The sequence below is a fragment of the Aythya fuligula genome, chromosome 3 (assembly GCF_009819795.1).
Source record: "Aythya fuligula isolate bAytFul2 chromosome 3, bAytFul2.pri, whole genome shotgun sequence".
In the NCBI taxonomy this organism is placed as follows: Eukaryota; Metazoa; Chordata; class Aves; order Anseriformes; family Anatidae; genus Aythya; species Aythya fuligula.
This window is the reverse complement of record NC_045561.1, coordinates 3,035,792-3,047,879: the sequence shown is the minus strand read 5'-3', so window position 1 is coordinate 3,047,879 and position 12,088 is coordinate 3,035,792. Positions and strand designations below refer to the sequence as shown.

At 34.6% G+C, this 12,088-nt stretch overlaps 2 protein-coding genes across 6 annotated transcripts in view; one reads left to right on the top strand and one right to left on the bottom strand.

The window, feature by feature from the left end:
• The window catches only part of FANCL (FA complementation group L), a 28,923-nt gene extending 19,923 nt beyond the window's left edge, over nt 1–9,000 (top strand). For all 3 annotated transcript variants that reach the window (XM_032184853.1, XM_032184855.1, XM_032184854.1), the window contains 7 exons: nt 5,159–5,309; nt 6,233–6,316; nt 6,936–6,981; nt 7,071–7,152; nt 7,930–8,046; nt 8,397–8,468; nt 8,940–9,000. In XM_032184853.1, coding sequence (XP_032040744.1) covers nt 5,159–5,309; nt 6,233–6,316; nt 6,936–6,981; nt 7,071–7,152; nt 7,930–8,046; nt 8,397–8,468; nt 8,940–8,975 — 588 coding nt within the window. In that variant the 3' untranslated portion in view covers nt 8,976–9,000. The remainder of the gene's footprint in view (nt 1–5,158; nt 5,310–6,232; nt 6,317–6,935; nt 6,982–7,070; nt 7,153–7,929; nt 8,047–8,396; nt 8,469–8,939) is intronic.
• Nucleotides 8,742–12,088, bottom strand: part of VRK2 (VRK serine/threonine kinase 2) — a 46,697-nt gene continuing 43,350 nt past the window's right edge. For 2 of the 3 annotated variants that reach the window (XM_032184849.1, XM_032184850.1), the window contains exon 13: nt 8,742–9,265. In XM_032184849.1, coding sequence (XP_032040740.1) covers nt 9,035–9,265 — 231 coding nt within the window. In that variant the 3' untranslated portion in view covers nt 8,742–9,034. Of the gene's footprint in view, nt 9,266–11,434; nt 11,527–12,088 lie in introns of all 3 variants that reach the window. The other variant, XM_032184851.1, reaches the window with a different exon arrangement.

Genomic DNA, 12,088 nt, shown 5'->3' with positions numbered 1-12,088 from the left:
ACTAATGAGGTCATGCAGCCAGCCAGCCAGCAATGAAACAGTAATACAAGATTCAGAAGGTATAGTGATATGAATGAGATTATTCTTTAGTTATTTTGATGGAAACACAGTAGAATGTATCATAATGCTTTTTTTTTTTCTTTTAGCAAAAGAGCTTCACAGACCTCAGTTTTCTATGTATCTATCAATACAAAAAATGGAGATGGTTGACAAGTCACTTTATAAAGATTTGAGAGTGCTGTGTCTCAGTTGGATTTGTGCTAAAAAGGAGGAAAATTGCTAAATTTCAATTTATGAGTAATAAATAGTAGTCCAAACAAATCTAAAGAATCATACATTGCTTAGATAATATAGGCGATCCCTTTGCCAGCCAAACACTGTTCACTTTATTAAATTTTATTTTATCTGTGAATGCATAGAACACCTAAAGTTTAGGCTGCTTTACATTTCCCATTAGGACGCTTTGCAGTTATTTTAATTTTGCTGGATTCCTAAGGATAAGCAAATTTTGTGCTAGGAAGAATTAGCAAAAAACAACCAAACAGAAAAAAATCCACCAAACCTCACAGTAAAGATAAATCATATTTGTATATTTTTTAAACACAAGTTTTATTAAAATGCACTGTGTTTATCTTAATTTGAACATTCTACTACCATTTGGTTAGAATTCAATCCATCCAGGATTTGGAATGGGTGTTTAAAGTTTGGCAAGAATGTTACCATGTATCATGTAGCACTTCTTTAAAGTTAGTGGCTCTATAAATAAGAACGAAGAGTAGAGTGACTTTTTTTTTCTGTTCCTTCTTATTCATTTAATTGAAGGGAAGAGTGTAATTTAACTCTAAGTGATTGATAAGCTGAGTCTTACAGAGCAGTGGTTGTAAACTTGGGGAAAGTGTTTGAATTAGAATAAACTAAAAGAAAGAATTAGCATGAGGACCAGTGATGAGATGGAGATGAGAGTGCAGAGGACAGGAATGGGAACAAAACCACTGCAGAACTACATGACACTTCACTGGTAGAAGAGAAGTTATTAGGATGAGGCCTGTCTGCAGACGCCGAAAGGACAAAGCTTAGGGGTAAGAGGAGCAGCAATAGAATATGTTGCCTTCTAGGTAGGTCCAGGATATCTGATTTTTACTGACCAGAATAAGTGCTTCATCTCCTACCAGTTGTTGAAATAAACGGAGGATACGTATAGTCTGATAGGACAAATAGTAAAAGTTCGGTCAGTTTTCTAAAACTGCTAGGGAACCATGTGAAAGTCAGTATGTTTACATGTCTGCTTTCCTGTAAAATAACCAATTTAGTTAGCCCAGTGTCTACACCTACCTGTTTTCAGATGTTAAGAACATAGAATCATGGCCCTATAAATTAACACTGAATTGTTCAGTCCAAAGGATTGTATTGGTGCATTGTGTAGCAGTATATGTCAGATTTTTGTCTCACAGAGCCTAGTATAACTAAAACTTTGAAGCTTTGTTGAGAGAAAACTGGCTGCTGAGTCACACTGCATTCCTATCATAAGTCATCACTGATTGTATTATTTGTTTTCTATACTCACAACTTGATATGTGAAAAATCTAGAGAAGTGTTGAGTGTTTGCAGCTATGACTATGGTCACTGGAGGTGATGCTTTAATGCAAAGAATCCTTTAAAGCCTGCTGAAGGGATTTCAAGCTGAGTATTCCAAACTAAGGTTTTCTCAATTTCTTATTTTTCTGTATGGAAACTCAGAGCGAGGTTTTCTAATTATGCATTTTGCTGGTAAAATCAGTAATGTTTTTGGGCTGCTCAGTTTCTGTGGTGGTCATTAAAGAGAGCTGAAGGGAGCTGGATCATTAAGTCATGCAGTATCTCTCTGCCAAAAACTGACCACGCTCCCACCTGAAAGTAATGGGGTGTCCTGGGACTGGAAGGCATTGCCAGGACCTCAGTGCTGCGAGGGAGAGGAACCCAGCTCTAGCTGTTGGCTTTGTGTGAGTTCACATTTGATGGGCCTTCCACCAGCTCTAGCTCTAGCTCCCTTGTACAGCTACTGTAATATAACTGTGGATAAAAATCACATCCCCTCTTAGGCTGCTTTGCTAGTCAAAGCAAGTGAAACTTTTGACTTTTCCTAATGATGGACTCTCCATTCTTTGTCTGAGAAATGTTTTGTCTTGGATCTGATTTGTTCGTAGCTTAAGGCAGGAAGGGACCTCTGGAACCCCTTTCTCAAGCCGGGTACCCGGAGCAGGCTGCCCAGGACCATGTCTGGGTGGAAATATCTGTTTTCTTGGGAAGATCTGGTCAGAATCCTGTGCAGTGTTTCAGCTTGAACTGTGCATTCACTAGTGCCTTCTGTGCTGACTTCATAAATCCCCTGTCACCCTACAGACTGAGGGAGCATAGCTGCAAAGGGATCACTTTCCAGCCAGTGCAACAGATGTAGGCAATCCCATAGAAAGAAATAACATGGTTCAGTTAAAGACTGTGATATCCACTTGCACAACAAACTACGTTTAGGTTTTGTGACTATTCTCATGCTGGTAATAGTCCTAACCTCTGCTAGCTACTAATTACTGCTAGTGTGGGAAACGGATGTCAGTGCCTCAGTAGTTAGAAGTAACATTCAAGGTTTGTATTAGACGTTAAAATTATCTTCATTTTGTTTTAAGCTGTTGTGAAAGATTAAACTGCCACAATGTTCTTTATGTTTTTATAATGTATGTTTTGCCTGATGGCCATGGAAACCTAATAATTACAGAGGATGGTGTAACTAGTTTAGTTTTGCTAGTGATTTTTAGAGTCAGGTGGGTAGCCAGTGATGACATCCTGAAGTATGAATGTCTTATTTTTCAAAGAATATTTTACATATTTCATACAAATTCTAATGCACTTGTACAAAGGTTACCAAGAAACAGAGAGTTTGTGCTGTGTAATATTATTAATGACTATCTTGGTGATGTGTAGATAAAAATAAAAAAATAAAAAAGCATGATAGTATTTTAGAAAAGAGTGTTGAGCAATGACCAAAGATCAGTTGGTTAATCAAATAAAAAGATAAAAAGGAATGTTATAGTTTTCATGGTTTGCATGACAAACATGTGATGTATTTAAATAACTATAGATGCATTTATGTATATAGCAGGAGACAGCTGGCTACATCAATGAAGCATGCAAATAAGATCAAATGAACAGTGCATTTAAAAAAAAGATTTAACTACCTTTTTAAGGAACATCATTGAAAAATTACAATTAGTATTAAAATTAATTGGATTTTAAAACTTATCTGTGGGTTATAATCCCTTGATGTTTCTTTTTTCTAGTGAAACCCTTTGAATTCCCAGAAGATAAAGATAAAAATGATTATTAGAGGATTTATCTGTATGTGATATAGAAAAATGTAAAAAATCAAAATGGAAAGCAACTGTTGCAAGTACCAGAAAATTATGCTATTAATTTAAGTGTCATCAGAGCACAAAAGATCACATTTCAGGACTGTGTGAAAATTATTAAAATACTGGAAATAATAGTACTTAAGATGAAGATATTATACTCTAAGATGTGGTTAAGTGACTGACACTATTATATCACTTCAGGTATTATAAAAGTAACAAAATGCTTTTAAAGATAATAAGCGTTACATTTTGAGATTGGCAGTATTCACACTTTTCTGCTTAAGTGCTTTCCTACTTTAATTTAATAACAGCAGGAAAAAAATGTAGCATTTTATTTCTAAGCTGCACCATTTCTTTCTAGAATATGTATGCATAAAATATAAAAACTTACTACGTATAAAAATCATATTTTTCCGATGGAGAAATAAATAAATATATATATATATATATATATGTAATTACTTCTTTCTGTCCAGGTGAGAAAGGTAGAACATAATCATTAAATATTAAAGGAGACAATTTCATGTATATTTCCTGTTACTGTTATTTGTAGAAAAATACCTCTTCAGAACTGATCGTTTAATTTTCTTTTTCTTTTTTTTTTCTTTTCTCCCTACTTGATCTCCCTTCAGTGTCTTCTTTTACCATTTTTTTGACACCTTCACTTTTTCCTGTTGTAGCTTCATCTATCTGTGTGAAGCCTTGTTTTGACTGCTTGGTCTGCTCCCACTGGTCTGTTCGTGACACTTCCAAATTCCTCCACTCATTCCATTTTACATCAGACTCTAGCTTACTTCAGCTCAAAACCTGTATGGAGTTTTACTCCAAATAAAACTCATCTCTTGCCTCCTTGCTTTCTTCACCTGTTCTTGGTTCCATAAATTCAACTTCATGTTTTGTACCTCTAGGCATCTGCATTTTAAAAGGTGTTAACTTGACTGCTGAGTGTTTTCTCTACTTGAAGAAGCCATTTCCTCTAGAAATAATTACTTATTTTTTGCTCAGTGATGTTTAAAAGACTTTTTTTTTTTGCATTGCTGTTCTGTCTGTTGTCCTGTATAATCACAGATTTTTTGATTCCATCTAATCCACTCTCAAATATTGAAACCCCTTGAGTGTAATCCTCTGATTATTGCATGGTTTCTCCTTCTCTTACCATATTTACATGGTTTGAAATCTAATGTTAAGTACCTGGCTTAATGCTGTTTAATTCTGAGACCTTTATGACGTTATTTGGCTATATATCATAGCTTTTTTTTTTTTTTTTCCCAATCTACCTTAGTGGGCATTTCTTTGTGTTACATCGTATTGCTCAGATGAAGCAGGGACAAACTATCATAATATTAGAAGTGTAATGGTAGATGATGCTGATTTTTACTTAAGCTTTACAGTAGTTTGTTACAAGTTATAATGGAAAGGAATAGTTGTTACCATTTTTTAGAAAACTTTCCTTAAAAAGGGAGTCTAAAATACTTTCAAATCCAACTATAATGTATGTATATCACAACGTGTTAGAATTACCAGGATTAGCGAAATTATTTGTACTCAGGATACAGATACACTTAATTTGTGGTATTTCGATTAAAAGAAAAAAAAAAAAGCATTATTATATAAGGTTCAACATTTTTGCTAACATACTATTATTGGATGGATACTAGATTTTAACTCCTGTTAAATTACCTACAGGTTTTTTGTTAGTTTGTTTGTTTGTTTTAATGTTCTGTATATCCATAGGTAGAAACTATATAGTATGTTTAAATTTCTTCTTTTCATAGAACTCCTTAATAGACATCCATAATCAGTTCCTGGCAGCGTTAGAATCACTGAAAGAATTCTGGGATGCCATGGATGAAATTGATGGAAAGACATGGGTGCTTGAGCCAGAAAATCCCACACGGAGTGCTACAACAAGAAGAATTGCAATAGGTACAAAAAGATTTGAAGGAATCACATGGGTTTTAGAAGTAAAACTCGGGCTGTTATTTGCTCTGCTTATCTAATCAGGTTACGTAAACTAAAAGTAGGACTTAAATACAAAGTTAAGAGTTGTGTTATTTAAAAACAAACAAAAAACCCACATTCTATTAGAATACAGAGCCTGCTTAGAAAATTGTTACAACTTTATGGTGTTCAATATAAAGGAAAAATTCTGCAGGAAAATATTGTGTATCTGCAACTTATGAGCACCTAGCTAGAAAAAATGATGACTTTTGTGACACCTCTAGGAAATTAGTATTTGTAAAAATAGAGCTTAAAAGAAGCCCTTGTCTCATTCACAAATTCCAGCATTTAGACAGACTTACTATATTAGATGGATCCTGTCCAGGAAGAGTGAAAGGAGAATTAGAAGGAAGTCCAAAGGCAGAAAAGCTAGGAAGGTGGGTTAGGTAAAGAGTGAGGTGGAGAGATTTACTACATTGAATTTACTGCTTAAACTCCTTAATACTGGCTTTGCTCTTGTCTTTTTGACTATAAAAGATGATGAGGAATTAATAACATTTACATCTCTATTACCTTTAAAACATCACTAATACTTCAAATTGATTATAACATTAATTTAATTTCATTATTCAAAAATAAAACTCTAAGTGTTAAAACTAGTCTTATATTTTTTCAGTAAGTTGATATTTTTAATTATAGTCCACTGAAATTTAAATAGAAAAACTTTATACTGATGTTTTGTACAATTAATTTGGATACCTACCAACTTCTTAATTATTTGTAGTAATGAAAAAAAAAAAGCCTGAAATAACTAATTTAAAACTTTTCTAAAATAGTTAATGTTTCAATTTTTAAGTAGTTGATTGCAAAGAAAAGCTTCACATATGAATTGCTTTCTCTCATTTTAGGGAACAACATTTCAGTGACCATAGAAGTAGATCCCAGGCATCCAAACATGCTCCCCGAGTGTTATTTTCTTGGAGCAGATCATGGTAAGCCAGCAGACACACGCTGTTCATTTCACTTTTAGAATCTGATCTCTGGTGTGCAGATACTAGTGCAAGCTATTCCGGGCTCCTGGGGTAAACTCTGCTTAAGCGGAGCTAGGAATTAGGCTATGTGCATAGGAGAATTTTACACAGTAGATGCTGTCTGTTTTTTTAACAGCCTAAATACCTGGCATGCTGCTTTGCACTGAGTGATGCTTTTCTCAAGTGCTTTCCTAACACAATTCACAGGGAAATCTTTATCCTACAGATGATTACCCAACCATGTTTATATTTTAATATAATTTTCTTTATAAAAGAATCTACTACATATGTCCTAGTATTATGTGAACATATTTATCTTTTATTCTACTTCCCACAGTTTTTTGCCAACTTCTTACGGGGAAATAAATAATATCTTCAATAGTATGATATTTTAAAGGCTAGTATACAGAATTTTTAAAACTAAGGGCAATCATTGACTTAGGTGTCTCGAGTAATTAAAAAAAAAAAGCCAACAACAAAATACACCTTGCCCTTCAGTGCTGAAACATGAGGTAGAATTTGGCAGGGGACAGAAGAGGATCCTAAAGATACTATAATTATTTATGTACATTTTTTGTAGTGGTTAACCCTTTGAGAACTAAGCTGAACAACAACATGCACTTGTGGTAAGCATCTTTAGTAATACAGGTTTAAAACTAAAATGGTGTTTGCTGTTCTTAGTGCTGACTTTTTTCTCCCTCTCTCCCATTTGCAGGGACCCCAAAATCAGTTTATTACAGAACTTGAAAGACGTCTTAGAAATTGATTTTCCATCTCGTGCAGTGCTAGAAGAAAGCGTAAGTTGCTTTTTGTTAATGAACAGTTGTTATTTCTGAGTAAGTAAAATTTAAATGGTCATTTTATAACTGCCAGCAAAAATAAGAGACTTAGAAGAGAGGTAATTGGATTAATATATTGTCATAAGGACTTCTGAACTTCAAGCAACAATTGTCAGAGCTTGTTAACCTTTGATTAGAGGTGCACACTTTCCTGTGGCCTTCATAGCAGTAAGGCGATTAATAACAGGCTTCACTATTAAAAGGGAAAGAGGAAGTTCCAGAGTAGCTAATGAGATGTGGAAAAATCCAAACATTCTGTTATGGATGTTGATGACTTAAGTTCTAATTAGGTAGAGCTGCTTAGAGGGGACAAGAGGCCATCCAAATACTGGTGCATTTCAAACAAACTTGGAATTAATTTTTGACAATGCTGTAACACTGGATTACTAGCTTGGCTTTCACTCGTGACATTTTTAAAGTAATATCTGACTGCAAGGTTTTGTGTCTAAAGCCCAAATACAAATTGTGTTTGATGAAAAAGAAATGGTAAGGCCCAAGAGCATGAAAACACTTGTCAAACTAGATGTAATGCAGGGAGAAGATAAAATATATTCAAGCAGTCTTGTATGTCCAGCAACTACTCTAGCAGTTAAGACCATAATGTTGTAAACATGTTTAGTGATTCTAAATAACAAAAAATGCAAACCCAGAGCCAGATAGATGAAAATGTTTCTCTGTGTTCCATCCCTGGTTCTTCCTTTCCGTTCTACTGTAAACTAACATGTGTGTTTTAAGGATTTTACTAAGGACTGTGGAATCTGCTATGCCTATCGACTTGATGGCACTACTCCAGATCAAGTATGTGATGATCCCCGATGTGGACAACCTTTTCATCAGGCTTGCCTGTATGAGGTAATTAATGGAACAAGCTTGTTTGTTAACACACTGACAGATCCTAAAAAATAAGCATTTCACACCTCAAGTTTCAGATGAAGCAAAATCCCATAAGGATTGCTAGAAAAGCCACTGTGCTTTCTCTTGTGTTCTAATCCAAAATCATAAAACAAACAAACAAACAAACAAAAAAAAACCTCGCTGTGGAAGGGAACCTGCCCTGCTTTATGGTTATACAGACTGGCTTGGCATGCACCAGGTCAGATGTATATAAAATGAACTCTATTTGCAAAATCCTGTGCTAATAGACAGTTCTTAAATTTGATATGAAAGAAACGTGAATTTTAATTCACTTACTTGTGTTACAGTGGCTACAAGGTCTTCCATCGAGCAGACAGAGTTTTAACGTCATCTTTGGTGAATGTCCATATTGTAACAAGGTAAGGAAATCCGGTGAAAATGAGTGACTGAATTAAGAGATGTATGCTAGCTTTGATAAAATCAAGCCATTGTAAAAAGGCTTTTGTAAAATACATTTTGCAGCTTTTATCTTCCCTTTACTCAGTGGGGTAAAGAGAGAATAGTTTAGACTTCCATGCAGTTAACGCATTGGTATTTAACTAAAGATCTTTGGAAACAGAGAAAAGATTTTATGATAACAAGTACTTTAGCAACATACTAGTTTTATAATAATCAAATACTACGCTGTTATCTTTAATGATACTTCTTTTAATGTTGCTGTAGCAAAAAATTAATTTCCAAAAAAATGAATCCCAACATTCATAGTACAAAACATCCCAAAAATAGTTTAGTGCATATGGAACTCTATTCAGTGCAGATTTTGAAAGTTTAGGGTAACTTGCTTTTAAAAGATGTATTTACGTTATTATTTTAAAAATCTATTTTCCAAGCCCCTGACACTGAAATCTTCCATGAAGAAACTTTGAGAAAAACAGCATGATGGGAATACTGCTGCACTTAAACAGAAGACAATGAAACAGTTACATCAAGTAAAAGACAAAGAAAGCCATATTAGAAACAGAAGCGCAAGTATAGCTATACTGTAGTGGTATCTTTCGTCAGTAAATGCAATTCTAAATATAGTTGATATAGAAAGACCAGGTTCTTGCAATGATACTGGATGATCTGTAGTAAACAGCTGATATTGGTTGTTCTTTCTGAATTCTGAGAATGTTGCTTGGGGGTAGAGTGGTGGTAATTCTCTTCCTGTGTCTTTCTGCAGGAAAAAAAAAAAAAATACAACCTTGGTATTTGAATGAATGAGATGTGAATCAGATAAGGGAAAAAAAAAAAAAAAAAAAAAAGATGCCAAAGATCTGGGTATTTAAATTATTCTGAAGAAAGCAATGCAATTCTGACAAACTCTTAACTCTTGGATTTGCAGATGTATATTAAGTGTATAACATTAAGTATGGTTAAACACCATTTAAAGAGAGAGACTCTCTCTTAATTAAATTAACAGCTGAAAATCTTCTATATTTATTTTCCCAAAAATGTTAATATATTAAAAGTCTTTACAGTGTTCTTATTAATAAAGACTGGAAACCCAGCCAATACTCTGAAATTTGATTTGCTGTTTCAACTTGTGTAACTTTTTGCATTTTATAGTGAAGCTACACTTCTCCTGATTTATGATAGATGGCATAAATATCCTATTAGCATGTTCTCTGCTGCAGTTGGATAGGGTGGTTGGATTTTTAGGTCTACGGAAGCAATGGTATCTTTAGCTTACCGTTTTGATTTTTATCTTTGAAATAAATCCATAAACACTACTATTTGTTCTGTCACGAATCCAGAACTTTAAATTTTACCTTTATTTTCCACTGTGTCTGAAAAATGTCTACCTTTGGTTTCCTCTCCATGATCTCACTCACAATATATTATTTTTTGTGAATACATCCTGCTTAATTTCAACTATAGCAATATAGCTTTGTTGGTGAACATTTGTAATCTAATTTGTATTTTTCTATTAGAGATTTCCTGTCTTCATTATCAGCTGCCTTATTCCTCTTTCAGATTAATGACAGACGTGAAAAAATGGGCACCCTCTGATAGACAGATACTATGGTGTCTGACATAACACTAGCTCATAAGTTTTTTCTTCTCTGGTTTTTGTTGTTTCTGTATTCTTTTCTAGACACTACTTGTCTTTCACATTCTCTCTTTCCCAGTTTGCCAGATGTCCTGTCTCTCACAAGCATCCTACTCTTTTTGTCCTACTCCTCTCATTCAGGTGTTCCCCTTGTGGCACAGAACTGTTTCTCCTTATTGTTTATACCTAAACTGTAAGGGCTTTTCAGCAGCATCTTACAAAGCAAACCCACTCCATCTTTCTCATCTTCTTGTTATTATCCGAGCAGCTATCTGATGTTTTACTGAATGTACTTCCCTTAAAAGATAAAACAGGGAGAAACAACTTTCCCTCCAAGTTCTGTATTCAGACCTTTACCTGCACCATCTACTACTATTAAGAGCAGGGTGGCCATCCCATCCAAGCGTCTAGGCCACAGCAAGGTCCCTGCAGTTAACTCCTCCAGGTGGGTGCCTAACAAAACTGCTGGGATTTGCTCTCTGGAGAACACTCGACAGACACTCATTACTTCAGCTCCTACATTAGCCATTAGTTTTTTTCCCTTTTGTGCATGAAGTATCCTCCTGAATTTTCATAACTTTACAACTATAAAATACAGTTTTCCTGTACCAATCCCCAAAATTACATGAAAGAAATTAAGAGGAGGTCTGCAATACGAGACTGTCAATCCTGCCCCTTTTTTTCCCATCTCCAGTTTTTCATTTCAGTCTCTTAAATGTTATAGGACATCCATTTTAACTACAGAACTATTCTACATAGATGAAGCATTATTAATCATACTGGAACAGTGGATTTGCTTTTAGAAAGGCTAAACCAAAATGCAAATAATAATCTAATATGCAAGACCTGTGATCAGTTCAATTTCTGCAAAATGTATTTTTTCTTCTTCCCATAAAGAGGGAAACACAAATCCCCACGTTACACTCCAGTGTGAAGAGCTACAATCCATGTGGTGTGCCTGCTGTTCAAATGAACAGAAGTTACAAGGACACCAGCTCTTTTTTTTTTTTACCCTATGTAATGCTGTAAAGCCAAATGTGCCTCTCTTTCTGCATCTACACCTATCTTAAGGAGTAAAAGTAGCTTTTAAACAAATTATACAGGAGGAAAATAAATGGGGGGAATGCCACCTTTTTTCCTTAATATTTTTAAAAATTTTATACTTAAGAACCATGAAGCAGCACTCAGAATATCTTCACAGAAACAACGGTACTGTGTCAAAACTCCAGAGACTTTTCAGAATCTGACTACCTTGCTATTAGCCAAGACATCTCCAGAAATTGTTCTGCTCACCACTTTACTGCCTGATGCTCTCAGGTACAGCTGTGCTTTTTCTGCTTCACTCTCCTAACTTGTACCGGAGTCTCCAGGCAGTGATCAGCAGACTGCTTGAAGCAAAGAATTTTGTATTAATAATAAAGCTGTATCAAAAGTTGCATTTTTGTGCTTATTAGAACTTGTCTTCATTTAAGTTTATTTTCTCTATAGGAAAGAAACAAACAGCTGAATTTGCTAAGATAAGCTCTGTAGAAAACAAAGGAGCACAGTATGTTCATTAAGATGTACCTTATTTTGCACTAGTTTTTACTAAAACCTTGATTAATATTTTTCATTCTGTAGAAACCCATTCAATACTTTTATGCAGTAGTTACTAATAATATTTGAAGTGAGTCAGTTAGCTTCTAAAATCCTCAGATTAAAAAGTCAGAATTCAGGAACTTAAGACTGCTATTAAGTTTTCTACTATGTAGAAAACGTAACTACTAAAAGTTTCTATCAAGAAAAAAACAGGGACAAAAAAAAAAAGAGATTGTTTCCCAACACTTGTATCTGTTGGGCATGCACACTGTTCCAGTGCTTTACTACAAAGCTATAGAAAAAAATTAAACAAATGTTAATTTAACAGCTGTGTGACCAAGCAACCACACACAAACTTCTAGTGCTTGT